The following is a 15,910-nucleotide window of genomic DNA, read 5'->3' as shown; positions in this document are numbered from 1 at the left end:
GAAGGTGATTTGAGTAATAGGGTTGGGCTTTGGGTGCACTAATTAATTAATTATAATTAATATATATATATATAATTAAATTATTTAATTAATTATTTTTAATTAATTTCGAATTTAATTAATTAATTATGTATTTTTTACCAACAGACTCATCATTTCAGATGAAGTATGAAGAGTTCAAAAAGAACACAGAGCAAAACACCCTTCTGGAGAAGATGTCTCCCAACAGACACATCCCATTCTCATACCTGTTGCGAACAGGCATCCTTCTATTATATAAACATCCATCTGCATGGCATTTAGGACACAGAAAATCAATATTCTTCTTCTACAATTTCAAACATCCTTTCTGAGATAACCACATAGAAGTTCGCCAGAAGTTAAGTTTTCTAGTGCTGGAATTCTAACTTGATCGTTGAATCCTGGTGAAGCAGACATCCGTATAACTACAAGCACTGAGTAGGGATGAATTTCTATTTCAAGGACATATTGTACCCAAGCCTCGATCTTCAATCTTTCTTTTTTAAATTATTTTGTTGTTCATACTCTATTCAATATTTATTCGTATTTATTATTTATTAGTATATATAAATTTATCATAGATTGTTGACATATATCCAACAATCTTGAAACAGAAATTTATGGATCAACAATCTGTAAATGTGAATGGCGCTGTGCCAAAATACTCTGAAAAGCCTGAGAAGTTCAAAGAGCTGGACTTCAAGAGATGGCAACAGAAGATGTTGTTCTTCCTGACAACAATGAATCTCGCTTATGTTGTCAAGGAAGAAGCTCCGAAGTCTAATGAGAATCCAATGATGAAAAAGACTGTCATAGCAATTGAAGCTTGGAATCATTCCAAGTTTTGTTGCAGGAATTATATTCTGAATAGTTTGGATGACAATCTCTACGACATTTATTCTCTGTGCAAGACAGCAAAGGAGTTGTGGGAATCCCTAGAGAAAAAGTATAAGATTGATGATGTCGGCTCAAAGAAATTTGTTATCGGTAAGTTTCTTAAATATACAATGGTGGATTCAAAATCTGTTGTCTCTCAGGTCGAAGAAGTCCAGAAATTGATCTATGAACTGCACTCCGAGGGATGCGAGATCAATGAGCATTTCCAAGTTAGGGCGATAATTGAAAAATTGCCAACTTCGTGGAATGACTTCAAAATTTATCTTAAGCACAAGCGTCGTGAGATGAATATGGAGGATTTGATCCTGAGGCTACGAGTGAAAAATGACCATAGAAAGGCAGACCGTTCATCAAGCCAATGCAAATTATGTTGAGGGAGGAAACTCCAAGGCCAAGCCGAAGAAGAATAAGACTTCTAAAACCAAGCAATTTGTACAATCTGCCCTTGCTCCCAAAGGCAAGAATCTGAAGGAGATTAAGGGCGCATGCTATGTGTGTGGCAAATCTGGTTACAAGGCATAAGATTGTTATCATCGCAAGGATGGAAATCATGCCAACGAAAACAACAACAACCATGCTAACATGGCAACCACCAATGAAGAATTGGCTGCTGTTGTGTCCGAGGTCAACATGGTCTCAAATGTGAAATGGTTGTTGGATACCGGTGCTACTAAGCACATATGCGCTGACAAAAATCTATTCACTGAATACCATCCTACTGCCCATGGAGAAAAGCTGTACATGGGCAATTCTGCCTCATTTGCGGTGGAAGGCAAAGGCAAAGTCGTACTCAAATTCACATCTAGAAAGAGTTTCACCTTGCTGAATGTGCTCTGCATGTTCCTGAAATAAGGAGGAACTTGGTTTCTAGACCTATTCTGATTGCTAAGGGCTTTAAACTTGTAATGGAATCCAACAAATTTGTACTTACCAAGGGTGGGATGTTTGTTGGAAAGGGTTATGTGGCTGATGGCCTAGTGAAACTCAATGTAATTTCCATTGATGATGCTAATAAAATAAATGCTTCTACTTATATTGTTGAGTCTTCTAATATTTGGCATGCTAGATTAGGACATGTTAATTTTCGTTCCATGCATAGAATGGTTAAATTAGAATTATTACCTAAATTCGAAATTGATTTTAATCATAAGTGTGAAACATGTACTGAATCGAAATTTGCTAGGCAAACGAGAAAGTTAATTCTAGAAAGATCAAATAATTACTTGGATTAATTCATAGTGATCTTTGTGACTTTAAATCCACACCAACTCGTGGAGGAAAGAATTATTATGTCACTTTTATTGATGATTGCAGTAAGTATTGCTATATTTATTTGATTCATAGCAATGACGAAGCTTTAAATATGTTTAAGACATATAAAGCCGAAGTTGAAAATCAACTTGAGAGAAAAATCAAAGCACTTAGATCCGATAGAGGAGGAGAGTATGAGTCTACTGCCTTCTCAAATTTTTGTGCACAACATGGAATTATACATCAAACAACGGCTCCATACACACCACAACAAAATGGTGTTGCCGAAAGAAAAAATAGAACATTCAAAGATATGATTAATTCCATGTTAAATAGTTCAGGGCTTCCACACAGTTTGTGGGGTGAAGTTTTACTTACTGCAAATACCATATTGAATAAGGTTCCTCTAAAGAAGATTGACGAGTCACCTTATGAACTATGGAAAAGACATAGACCCACTTATAAAACCCTCAAAGTGTGAGGTTGCTTAGCAAAGGTGCAAGTTCCGTTACCAAAAAGAACGAAACTAGGACATAAAACTATTGATTGCGTATTCATTGGATATGCAAATAATAGTGCTGCTTATAGGTTCTTGTTGTAAAATCTTCGATTTCTGACATACATGTCAACACTATATTAGAATCAGCAGATGCAAAATTCTTTGAGGATATATTCCCTTACAAAGAAAATGAATCTGGTTCTAATACCAAGAGGGTTCATGATCATAGTCATGATAAAGCCTTTTCTTCTGGTGTCCAAGGAAATGATGTGGAACCAAGAAGAGGAAAAAGAATCAAAGTTTTTAAAAATTTTGGACCAGATTTCATTGCTTTCTTGTCCGAGAATGACCCTAGAACTTTTAAAGAAGTAATGTCTTCTTCTAAGGCTCCTTTATGGAAGGCAGCAATTAAAAGTGAAATGGAATCCATTATGGAAAATAACACATGGGAATCGGTTGATTTACCTCCCGGTAGTAAACCAATTGGTCATAAATGGATTTTCAAGAAGAAACTTAAGGCGGATGGAACCATTGATAAGTTCAAGGCACGTTTAGTAGCCAAAGGTTATCGCCAAAAAGAAGGGTTGGATTATTTCGACACCTATTCTCCAGTTTCTCGCATAACGTCGATTAGGATGTTAATAGCGATTGCGGCTGTATACAACTTTGATATACATCAAATGGATGTCAAAACAGCATTTTTAAATGGAGAACTAGATGAAGAAATATACATGGAACAACTTGAAGGGTTTGTGCTTAAATGACAAGAAAGCAAAGTGTGCAAATTAGTTAAGTCATTATATGGACTTAAACAAGCACCAAAACAATGGCACGAGAAATTTGATCATACTTTGTTGACACATGGGTTCAAAATAAATGAATCTGATAAATGTGTTTACATTAAGAGTAATGATAAAACTTGTGTTATTGTCTGCTTGTATGTGGATGATATGCTCATAATGGGAAGCAATAAAAATGTAATAAACAAAACAAAGAAAATGTTGAATTCCAGTTTTGACATGAAAGACTTAGGTCAAGCCGATGTCATTTTAGAAATTCAAATTAAGAGAAATAGTGAATGATATGTCCTTACACAATCCCATTATGCAGAAAAAATATTACGAAGGTTTGGTCAATTTGACTGCAAACCTACTGCAACTCCTTTTGATGTTGGATGCAAGTTGGAGAAAAATAAAGGCGATGCCATATCTCAACTTGAATATTCTCAAGTAATTGGAAGTCTAATGTACTTGATGAATTCAACTAGGCCTGACTTAGCTTATGCAGTAAGTAGGCTTAGTAGATATACAAGTAATTTGGCACAAGAGCATTGGGATGCTTTAGTACGAGTGTTAAGGTATTTGAAAAATACACTTGACTACGGATTACACTACACAAAATATCCACCTGTTGTAGAAGGCTTCAGTGATGCCAAATGGATTTCTAACACTACAGAATTCAAGTCGACAAGTGGATATGTTTTTACCTTGGGAGGTTCAGCAATATCTTGGAAATCCTCTAAACAGAAATGTATAGCTCGGTCCACCATGGAGTCCAAGTTTATAGCTTTAGACTTGGCTAGCGAAGAAGCCGAGTGGCTCAACAATTTTCTGGAGGATATTCCAATGTGGCCAAAGCCGGTAACGGCTATATGTATACATTGTGATAGTATGACCGCGCAATCAAGGGCCAAAAGTCATGTATACAATGGGAAGTTATGTCATCAAGCGTCGACATAATACTTTTAAGAAGTTGCTCTCCAATGGAATAATATTCATTGATTATGTAAAGTCAACGGAAAATATAGATGATCCTTTGACAAAAGTGATGCGAGAATTACTTGACACACAAATTAAACCCTCTTTTTGACAATTGTAGTATAGATGTAAGTAGGGTATCGTTCTAGACTGGGGATTAGGAGGGATTGCTAATCTATCCTAAATTAATTTAAAAATATTAAACAAGACTCAAGGACACAAAACTAGGCTAAAAACTCTAATAACTCGAAACACACTTAGAATGACTCAAAATAATGAAAACAATCAAATTAGACACTAGGAACTGAAATGGACGGAAATTGAATTAAAAGACTAACAACAATGAAAACTAACTAAATAAAATAATTTAATAATGGGGGTAGTTTGGTTTTGACGAGAAGTAAATTAAACTTAAATAAATTACAGAATTGACAAAAACATGAAATTAAGGTGAAAGGATAGGTGACGGACTAGCTAGAGGGTTCTTCTCCACACATGACACATATGCAACCTAAATTGATTTTTCAGTTGTTCTTTCAATAAATTGTAAATCTCAACGCCCCAAATTAACCGTGAATTGCACTAATTAACCCTCAGTTTTTCCACAAGTTATTGGGTTGGATGATTGCATACGACAACCCAAAACATTCCCTACAAGTTCCCTACATGAATTGCATAATAGAGATACAAGCAAGAATCATTAAGTTCTATGAAAAACATAAGCATTGACGAGGCACTCGTTACTATGATTTGCATGAAACTTATGCCAAGAATTTACTTAACGTGATTGTGACTAGCAACCTTCACTACCTGTGAATATAAGTTCATAACGATTAGGTGAAACTCCCTTATATTCTAGCATCAAATTCATGCATGTAAATTAAGTATGCATCCTTAATCGACATACAAAAATAAGTTATCAATCAAGCAGTTAAGCAAATTAAATCACAACTCAGAAATCACAACTGAAGATAATCAATTCAAATTACAAATATATTCATGGCTTTGAATTAACCTCTAGCCAAAATAAGTTTATTTACACATTATTAAAATAGAAATAAAATAGAAGTTTGGAAAGATTAAACCGAGAGAATCTGCTGCGTTGTGCCCACACTGCCAGTCTTTCTCCACTCTTCCTGCCTGACCTTCTTCCTGTGTCTCCCCGCCAGTCTTCTTCCCTCTATTCTCTTTTATTCTCTTCCGCTACCCACTTTGACTAACCTCTGGCTGCGCCAGTCTCTCGCTGCCAAAGGCAGCACTTATTCTCTCCCTCTCGTTACTGACTTGCTGACCAGTCCTTGCTCAAGCTGCCAAATGGCAGCCCCTGACCTTCTCCCAGTACTGCAAAGCAGCTATCTCCCTTGCGTCTCTGCGAGCTGCTCCCAAGGCAGCTCCCCCGTTCACACCTGCTTTCCACTCCTCACGTTTCCACCCTGGATTCCTTTCTGTCTTCATATTTTATTCCCTGCTTAATTATGCCGTGTCCCTCTTTTCCTCCAGCTGCCTAATTTCCTTTCCGCCTTTTAATTTTTATTCCATCCCCGAGGCTCATGCTTCACTTCTTCTTTCCCCCCGCATGTCCCCCGTTTTCTGCCTTTTTCGTTTCTTTTCCGTAGCTGTCTCCACTTGTTTTCTCCTTTTCGTTATTATAGGCCACATACTCACCAGATTCAATATAAGGGATTTTTTTCTACACAAAAACCACAAACAATACCATGATTTTCATCTACTTCAAATACATGCACACATTTACACACCTACTCAAATATAAATGTGAAACAATAGACCAACAGAAATGCAACCATAGTAACTAAAGTCATTATTATATCAATTCAAATATAATTAGCAGATTCAAGTAACAAATCCAAAACCAATATTCTATGAAACAATCAATTCAATGCATATAAAATAAACCAAAATAAACCAAAATAAAACCCAATCCAAAAATAAAACCAATATTCTTTCAGTTTATTATTTAAAACTCATTTGTGCTATTTTTATTTTCTTTGCATAACAGATCCTATAAACACAAAAATAACGTAAATAGCTCAAAAATATAAGGAACTAACTAAGAAAAGACGAGTGAATTCGAAGTAAAAATATATATAAATATGATCCGATCAAAAAGGCCTACCAAAAGAGCAAATATTATTTACATCGAGGGGAATGGGTCTTAAGCCAATTCAATGAATCGAACTGGGCGGAAACCTAACCTAGCTGATTGGAGATCCCATGGTCTAGGTTCAATAGGCAAACTGGTTGAGTTTGATTCCAAAGTTGAATACACAACTTACCCATTCTTATGATAAAATGTGTGTTGTCTGTTGACGTTTGAGGGGTTATGTTTTATACATTTAATGACATTAATATCTTGTTATCAAGAGGAATATGGCAGACTATTCTTAATTAATGTCACTTATATAGGAGCAAATGGGGCCACATTTATGAGAATTGACATGGCTAAATTCTAAAGCTCCTACGAAATCCGGGATCTGTTTAGGGCCAAAATGAACATAACCGTATGAATTTACGTGTGGCAAACATGATATGTGTGTAACATATTGTCTCGGTTTACTACTGCGGTGGACAGTTCAAGATCTTCCACATCCACTGCATCACCAAGTAAACCCAATATGTTTTCACTAGGGTAAGTTCAAGTCCAAAAGACACTTCACTCGATGCATATCATGTCTATTCTCTCTCATTCTTAGGCAGCCTAGTCATCCATTTGCATTTACATTTGCATTCAAATGTGGGGTAATTGTTGGAGTTTGAATGAAATTTCAACTCAAATGTGGGGTATTGTTGGAAATTTGAATAGTTTGAGTAGAAATTTCTTTGTCCCACATTAGCCATTCCCAAAAGATTTTATCACTTTATAAGGCTTTATCCTTTATAGAAAGTGATTGGAGTAATAGGCCTGGAGAATAAAATTGAGCTCATCCTTGGGGTTGGGCTTTGGGGTGCACTAATTAATTAATTATAATTAATATATATATATATAATTAATATAATTATCAAAAGATGGGCCTTGGGCCTTGGGGCTCGGGCTTTAATAATTAAATTATTTAATTAATTATTTTCGGATTTAATTAATTATTTTTAATTGATTTCGAATTTAATTAATTATTTATTTTTTACCAATAGACTCATCCTTTCAGATGAAGTCTGAAGAGTTCAGAAAGAACACAGAGCAAAGCACCCATCTGGAGAAGATGTCTCCCAACAGACACATCTCATTATCATACCTGTTGCGAACAGGCATCCTTCTATTATATATACATCCATCTGCATGGCATTTAGGACACAGAAAATCAATATTCTTCTTCTACAATCTCAAACATCCTTTCTGAGAGAACCACACAGAAGTTCGCCACAAGTTAAGTTTTCCGGTGCTGGAATTCTAACTTGATCGTTGAATCCTGGTGAAGCAGACGTCCGTAGAACTACAAGCACTGAGTAGGGACGAATTTCTGTTTTAAGGATATTACGGTACGCAAGCCTCGATCTTTAATCTTTTTGTTTTAAATTATTTCGTTGTTCATACTTTGTTCAATATTTATTAGTATATATAAATTTATCACAGATTGTTGACATATATCCAACAAATCTTGTCTCAATTTCAACTCTCTGGTTGCTGTATACAATAAGTACAAAATAAATGGCGCACGCCATAATCTATTGATGGACCAGCTGTTCTATCTTGATCCAATTAATTTGCTGGATTAGTCCTCTATGTTATTTTTGTTTCTAAAAATAGTTTGATCTACCAATTTACTGCAACTAAATTTTTGGATCTATTATTAGCGTTTTATGTTTAGATACATTGAGAATGACTGAAGATGACGTGAATTATTTTAAGATTATTGAATTAGGGGTTTTATTTTATTTTCTAAGTTATTTGTTTAAGAGATAAGATATGATATGGTTAATTTTTTTGTTATTCCTGTTCACTTATGTTTGATTCTTGTCAAAAGCGAATTTGAACCACATTATTGCTAACTCATTATGAGGTTTAGTCCACTTCCCCACCTAGTGTAGATAATTTTGTTTGTTCAAAAAAAATAAACAAAATAAAAAAAAGTAGCTTTATCAACAAAAATATCCCCCAGAATATAGGAAACCAACTGAAGTAGCTGAGATGCTGAAGAGGACGAGGGGAACAGCTCCTTGTTATAGCAACAGAGGTATGCCTTGCTTCACGTCTTGCGGTTGTTTTCTTCAATAATTAGTCAGACTTGTTTAATTCTCAACCTTCAAAGCCCACATAATCTAGGAACGGCCAGCAAGAGCAGCTCGTGAGCCCTCGAATATTAAAAAATTGGGGTCTTGAAATAACTCAAATACTTCTTCAGCTAATACGTGAAATTATAAAACATGAAGTAGTACCATGAATAAATTACAAAACATGAAGTAGTACCATGAATGATAAGTTGGTAACTCGTATAAACAAACTAAAAGTTGCACACGCAGATTGCATATCATAGGTATCAATTATGAAGAGAGAGAGAGGGCCTCAGGGATGTGATTAAAGTTGGAGGAGCAGGGATACCAATCTAATTTGATTTTTAAATCTCGAATCAACCAATTACTAAAATCTCGAACATCAAAAGCTAGAAAGTTTTGAAGCTCTATACGAGCATAGAAAGCAATCAAAATCTGAAATACATTTGAATTCCGAAAGATTGTTCTTCAAGACACCATGACAAAACATAAAAACCCTCATCTTTTGTCTGTGCGAAATCTCTTATAATTATTGGTGCGTTGGTGTTTAAGGGAAATTTGGTAACAAATGTTGTGTGCTTAGAATAAGTTAAATTAATTCAAAATTTTTAGTGAGGTGTAAATAGAAATCGGAGTGAACTTAGATAGAAGGTAGTGTTAAATAGAAAAACTTATTAAAGAACAAACATTAAGGTGAGTAGTGATTAAGAGAGAATTCTAAATTTTTTCAAGTTACGGATTGATCCCCCAAAAATATGTCGATTTTCGAACTGGTTTTTAAAGAAAAACTTCATACCTCATGTCTATAACTTTTTTATTTTTTATTTTCCATCTCGTGCAATTGTAACTGAACAATCCTGCATAAAAACAGCCCACATTTTCAAATTTGAAGGTTCAAAAAGTGACAACGTTGCTCACTCTAATTAATCAAACTCTAAATGTAAAATCTGAGGCAAGTGGTGAATTGCTCTGGAGGATAGTCTTTCTTCAATTCACTGCATTCCGAATTCAAACTCTCAATTTGCCTTAGTGTAGTCTAAGGAGTTATATAGTTTGAAGTAGAAACAAATAATGAAAAATGTAGGAGAAAAAATTGAGAAGATTAAAATTATGTCATAACTGTTTAATGAAAATCAATATCTCTCCCACTTGTGAAAGCTTACAAAATGTGAAATTTGTTATTTTGAGACGTGTAAAAAGCAAAAGCCAAAGCCAGGGATCCAGGTTCCTTTGAGAACGTCAGAAGGTCTAGATTTAGCGAAAGATCTCCAGCAAAGTATCATCTTCGTTTATCCAATCAAATCCAACTTTTCTAAATTACATGACGAAGCCAAATGAGACCCGCAAATCATGCATATTCATGACACAATGCATTACCAGCTTTAAGCTCACCTTTAAAGGGAACTTCCTTTCTCATTTCAAATTTTTCTCTTCCTTCTGGTCAAATTCCCAGTATCATCAAGGACATCATCATTTGGAATTTGTGTAGCTTTAAATGGGAATTAGATTTTAATTTGCAAAAAAAATGAAAAAGGTTAATCCATGCCATGCCCAAAAACGTATTAATTTATAGAGGGAAAAGAGAACTTGGGGTATATATTTTGCCAATAGGGCGGATGTTTTTTTTTCTTTCTTTTATATAAGATCGATAGGTGGGATTCACTATCTCCAATAGATCCTGGATAGTGCATCAAGGGTACACAAATTTTCTCTATACAATGAAGAATAAAATATAATATCACTTTATAGGCTGGTCTGGTTTTCGATTTTCGAATTCATGTTCCTTTTTTTTCTTTTCTTTTTTAACAAATAATAGGATAATCTATACTAAATTCATCTAAACTACGGAGAGGGAGAATCGAACACGAGACTTCTAGTGCAAGAACAAATGTTTTTAACAACTAGAGCTACAAACCACTTGCAAATTAATGTTCTTTTGTTACTTTATTTCGCAAGGTTTTGGTTGATGTTCCCTTGTTTTGTCTTTTCTTTTTATTATTAGTTAATAAAATAAATTTATGAAGGGGACAATATTTCGAGAGAAAAGGTAGGTACCTCGCACGTGACTATTGGTGTAGAACTAGTCTTGCATAATTCTGTTATACAATTTAATTTAATTTTGTAATTTGCAGTGCTGACCATTGAGTTTGAGACTTTACGTACAAGCCAAATTAGGTTAAGCCATTTGCAAAGGTTCCAAAATCGTAAAATTCATAACACACATCATTACAACCAGAATAATAGACCAACATCAGCATGAAGAATATCATTAGTTGCATAATCTATCATTGGGATGAAGTTTCTTGATAAAAGGAAGGTTTTATGCAAATTAATTAACAAACCCACCTGTCCAGAAGAAAAGTAGTATAACATGTGCTAAGCAATGAGGTTGGGGTGATTTTCTAGAGCACGCTTTGGGTTGAATCAAGGAGACAGGACCACTGACTAGGATTCACAATTCTTAAGAGAATGTCCCTTGCATTGGTTAGCCCAACACTGACATTAAAAAGAAATACCTATACACAAAGATCTCCATGAAAGCTGAGCTTCAAGGACATAAAACACATTAAACAATTGTACAACAAAAGCTTAAAGTGGTAATCGCTTTCTAGCCCTTGATCTTAATCATAGGTGTTATAATTGCTAATCCCTTTTGTATAAAAGCAAAATCATGTGCCGCTAAACACTATTTCCACTCGTTGTTTTGCTACTTCTACTATATCATATCTTAATATTCCTTCGCTGAAACATGATGCATATGGATATATAGTGGAAGCAGCAAAATAGTATAGTACTGGAAATAGATTCATTTCCAAGTTTTACTTGTGGAAGCTGATCTTGGGTGGTGGGTGTTATGATGGCATGGGATGAGCCTTAATAACTCAAGATACATGTAATGATGAAGAGAATGATTTGGATCTTAGATAAAAAATTTGCTGCTAATTTTTTTTTTTTTTTTTTTTTTTTGGTAATAAAAAACCGGTTTTGGGAGTTAATCATTGGGGGATGAAATGATGATGATGAAAATGATATAGTAAAGGACAAAGGACATTGGGTTAGGGATTTTTTCCTGATTTGAGATTAGTTTTTCAACTGTGGGGTTGGTCGATATGATAAGGGTTTTGGAGTGGGTTATGATTATGGGTTTGCATGGGAAAAGATGGGTTGAAAGAGAAAGCAAAGCTTGTAGGAGGAATATTAAAATTACTCATGGACTCAATTTTTTGGCCTAAATTTTCAAGTGCCTTGACCTGTGACCTCAAGAACTTGAGATAATTTGCAGCCTCATCAAGCATTGATGCAGTGTCCATCTTGCTTCCACCAGGAACCAGCCTTTGCAAAACCCTAATTCTCTCACTGATCCTCTCCCTCCTTTGCCTTGCAGCCGCAGTCTGTGGATCAGATGATATTTTCACATTCTTCCTCTTTGGCCTCTCCACCATCTCCAGCCCCAAGTTCACAGGTCTGAAAGCCGCAGCGCGATAAATCATCTCTTTCATCTGTGCAATGGCCTCGGGATCAGGTTCTTCAATAGACAAAGTTGGCACAGATGAAGATGGCTGTCGAAAGCTGATGTTGGATGAGCTTGGACGCTTGTTATCGGATCTGAGTTTCTTCGGCTTTGGTGGGGTTTCAGATATGAGCCTAAAACCGCCTTCACTAGTAGAAGAATAATCTGTTTGAAGAAGACCGAAGTGACTATAATTTGTTTCGTGCAATTTGGGCTCACTTTGATCATGGCTTCTCTTTGTGGAATTTGGCTTACCTTGGATTTGGACATATAAATCTGATGAGCTTTGAGAGACTACAGTTTCGTTGTTCTCAGAATCTCCAGAAGAGATTGCACTATTATTGCCTGCTCCAAAGTTCCACAAGTTTCTTCTGCAATCCGAAAAAAGCATAGAAATACCATCGTCGTCTTCTACAGATGTGTCGGTGTTGCTATTAGTGCCTGAGAGCAAGCAATCCAAGGACTCAATAGAGCAAGTCGTTGCTGGCTTAGCCTTGACATGTTGATCTTGTAAGCCATGAAAATTGGCTTGTGGTTGTACATGTTTCCCAATAATGCCATAATGATCAGCAGCCATGAAAGTACTAGTGCTCAGTGAACTCATCAAATTATAAGGCCTGCTGATATTCAAAGGGGATTGACACAATTCATCAGCTCTCAAAGTTGGCATATCATGCACTGAATCCAAACCACAACGATTTTTCTGATGAGCAATTTGATGAGTGCCAATATTGCTTGGTCTTTCAGCATTTGAATTCATAATCACATGCGATGTTTGGACCTTCGGAAGCTCTTGGATTGGAATGAAGGCACTGGAACTTGAGTTGGACAACAACAAGCTTTCTTCAAGATCATGTACTTGATGATTGCTCCATAATAAGGTTGATGTATTTGTGATGTGTGAGCCGTCCCAATCCAAACCGTCCATTGATTGCAAACCTACATTAAGTTGTTTTGTAGATTTCTGTTCAGAAAGGGTACAAATATGATGTAATAATACTTGAAACAATGCCCATATGACATAATGAACTAACATATTGATGCATGTATATAATATACATATTTCTATATTTCATCTCTTAATGATATGTTATTGGCATTCCAAAAACGTCATTCAAAACTACTTTCTTATACAAATTTTTTCTTGTGTTTTTCTCATAATGACATTTTTAGAATGTCAATAACAACTCTCTTAGTTAAATGTGCCAGATTTTAATGTTTCTAATCTATCCATGTAATACCAAAGGAAATTTCATGATGACATACCAGTACCAGATCCAGCTGCCAACCGATATTAGAATATCAAGGGAGGAGCCAAAAAAGACCAAGAAATGAGTTGCTTTAGTGACTTCAATGCTTTCTTTCTCAACAGAGCCAAAATCAAACCTCAGCTTCAGCTTTGTATTTTGTTAGCAATTTTGTCACTTTTAAAAACTGCATGCCATCTTTAATTTCAGCTGTATCATCAAAATTGTGATTGCCAAGGGAACAAAACAACCATATCTTAGGTCAGTTTCGGCAACTTTAAACTGTGCCACACATAGGGTCAATCACAGAGAGAAACTCAAAGAAGAAGCAGCTCAAAATTAAATTCATACATGAAACATATTTAAATTTAAAAGACAAGTACGTAATCAAATAAAGAAAGAAATACATGAGAGCAAAGAAAGATGAGATAAATATATTGGGAAATGAAATGTTGAGGATGAAAGCTTTTCCCTACCTTAATGAACAGCCATGGAGCACCTATACATATATTGATAGTGTTTTGTTAGTTGGTTGTGGCATGCTTATATAGATAGGGAGTTTTTAAATAAAGGCCAAGGAAACAAAGGGTAACTCCAATTTTTAAATATATAAAAAAATATTGGTAATAGTACTTGAGCATGTAGAATATGAGGAAAAGAGAGAACTTATTAAAATATCAATTTTAACAGTTGAAAAGAAGTATATAATGGGTTCGGAAAAGATAAGGCTTTTGGTCAGTTTGGTGGGGGTGTAAGAGTATATTTTTGCAGATGGGGAGCATGATCAGAGAAGCATTTTGAATCTTAAACAATTGAATTATTTAAATATTTTGTTTGTTTTTTTGTATTGTTTTACTGGGAAAGTTAACTCTGACCTCCTTTTGCTTGCTTAATTATACCATTCCATGCGCACTGTAAAGTTGCAGTAGTAATTTTAATTGCAGTTAGAGAGAATAGAGTGATCACAGCAGCATCATTACAGTACCACTACTGTCTTTCTAAAAGATTTCTATTAATCATAGTTTTAATCATAACTACTTTTAGAGTATGCACTTTCTACTAAATTACTTTTTCTTGGTAAATACTTGCATATGGTACCACAACTAGATAACATTATAGATAGTAACCTGGCCGCAGGGTCTGAAAATTTGATGCGTTTAAGATCTCTAAATTTTGTGAAAACATTTGTGATCTTATGAGAAAGGGTACTGGTACACTTTAATCAAACCATTACTATTTTACAATGTAATCAAGTTCACATATAATGTCTACAACTTAACTATAATGACAATATCATTATATGTTATTACAATTTTTCTTCAATAGTAGTATAGTATAGAAAATGAGTGATCAAAATTGAATTGAGAAAATACTATTTTTACTTATTTGTCAAATGGATATAAAACGGACTATCTAGTAGTTCGGACTATTGAAGACTTGCCCTTGTTATTAACTATATAACCTTACCATTTCTATATAAACTTGGATTATAAGTTATAACCTCATCTTTCTTGTAGTCCAAACATTGTAACACCATTAAACGTGAAAGTAGGGAGTTGAAAAGTAAATAATTAACAAAAATAGGTACTTCCACGATGTCCACTAATAGCGACTTACAACTATATTGTATTAAAAGTTTCATGGTGTAATATTCATTGTTGGTACATAGTATAATAAACAATATCATTTTATAACATTTATTATTATTACGTAATTCTAAACAGTAAATTTTGACGATTATAATGTAATTTTTTAACAAATGGTATTGTAAAATTTCACTATGATAATACTTCCTAACAAGTCATTCACGATTAATTGATATGGCTTTTTAGCCAAAATAGTATTTGAGATTGGCATAACTCATCATTTTGGTCCCTGACATGGAAGTCGATAGAAATGGTCCTTGAGTTTGTCCACCGTAAAATCATTTTGATCATTCCGTGGAAAACTTGTCAATATATGTCCTTGATGTGGAGAGGTTGGTTTAACAAACATACCCTTAAAATGTGGTCACATGGGTCATTCACATGATAATTTAACGAGGATATTAATAGATTTTTCACGGAATAACCAAAATGATTTGTGGTGGACAAACTAAAAAATTACTCCTATCGATTTTCATTGTTAAGAACTAAAGTGAAGAGTCATTTTGGCTAACAAGCCTAATTGACATACATGCTTAAAAACTTAATACTTATATGACTTGTGTATGTGCACTTAATAGACTGTAGAGAAACATAGTGCAATTGTGTACTTCACCGTCTACATATTCAAAAATTATTTCTATTCATGAGTTATATTTTTTTATTATAAGTTGTATTCTATACCAATCTACATATTAAGAGGAAAAAAAATATTTAAATCCTAAACACAATGAGTTAAAAAGAAATATCTTAACTATCATCACAATTCACTACTTGCCTTTTATCATCTACATTATACATCAAATATTTACCAAACGTGGTGCGTAGTAAAAATGATGATTGATGATAGAATACAATGT

The 15,910-nt window shown here is 34.6% G+C and overlaps 2 protein-coding genes across 2 annotated transcripts; one reads left to right on the top strand and one right to left on the bottom strand.

Moving 5' to 3' along the window:
• Nucleotides 1-641: 641 nt before the first annotated feature.
• LOC139187806 (uncharacterized) lies at nt 642-1,292 on the top strand. The gene has a single exon (XM_070804403.1). The coding sequence runs from the start codon at nt 642-644 to the stop codon at nt 1,290-1,292; it is 651 nt and encodes a 216-aa protein (XP_070660504.1).
• Nucleotides 1,293-11,055: 9,763 nt separating this feature from the next.
• LOC103443718 (transcription factor bHLH87) lies at nt 11,056-13,690 on the bottom strand. The gene is made up of 2 exons (XM_029107527.2): nt 13,427-13,690; nt 11,056-13,099 (listed from the first exon to the last, which is right to left on the bottom strand). Exon 2 carries the CDS (start codon nt 13,086-13,088, stop codon nt 11,739-11,741), a length of 1,350 nt encoding a protein of 449 aa, XP_028963360.2. The 5' UTR covers nt 13,089-13,099; nt 13,427-13,690; the 3' UTR covers nt 11,056-11,738.
• Between the last annotated feature and the right edge of the window lie 2,220 nt (nt 13,691-15,910).

The sequence above is a fragment of the Malus domestica genome, chromosome 09 (assembly GCF_042453785.1).
Source record: "Malus domestica chromosome 09, GDT2T_hap1".
Taxonomy (NCBI): domain Eukaryota; kingdom Viridiplantae; phylum Streptophyta; class Magnoliopsida; order Rosales; family Rosaceae; genus Malus; species Malus domestica.
This window is presented reverse-complemented; position numbering and strand designations above follow the sequence as displayed.

Coding starts and splice junctions, on each gene's coding strand:
- LOC139187806 (XM_070804403.1), top strand. CDS start 642: ATGGATCAACAATCTGTAAATGTGAATGGCGCTGTGCCAAAATACTCT.
- LOC103443718 (XM_029107527.2), bottom strand. CDS start 13,088: ATGGACGGTTTGGATTGGGACGGCTCACACATCACAAATACATCAACC.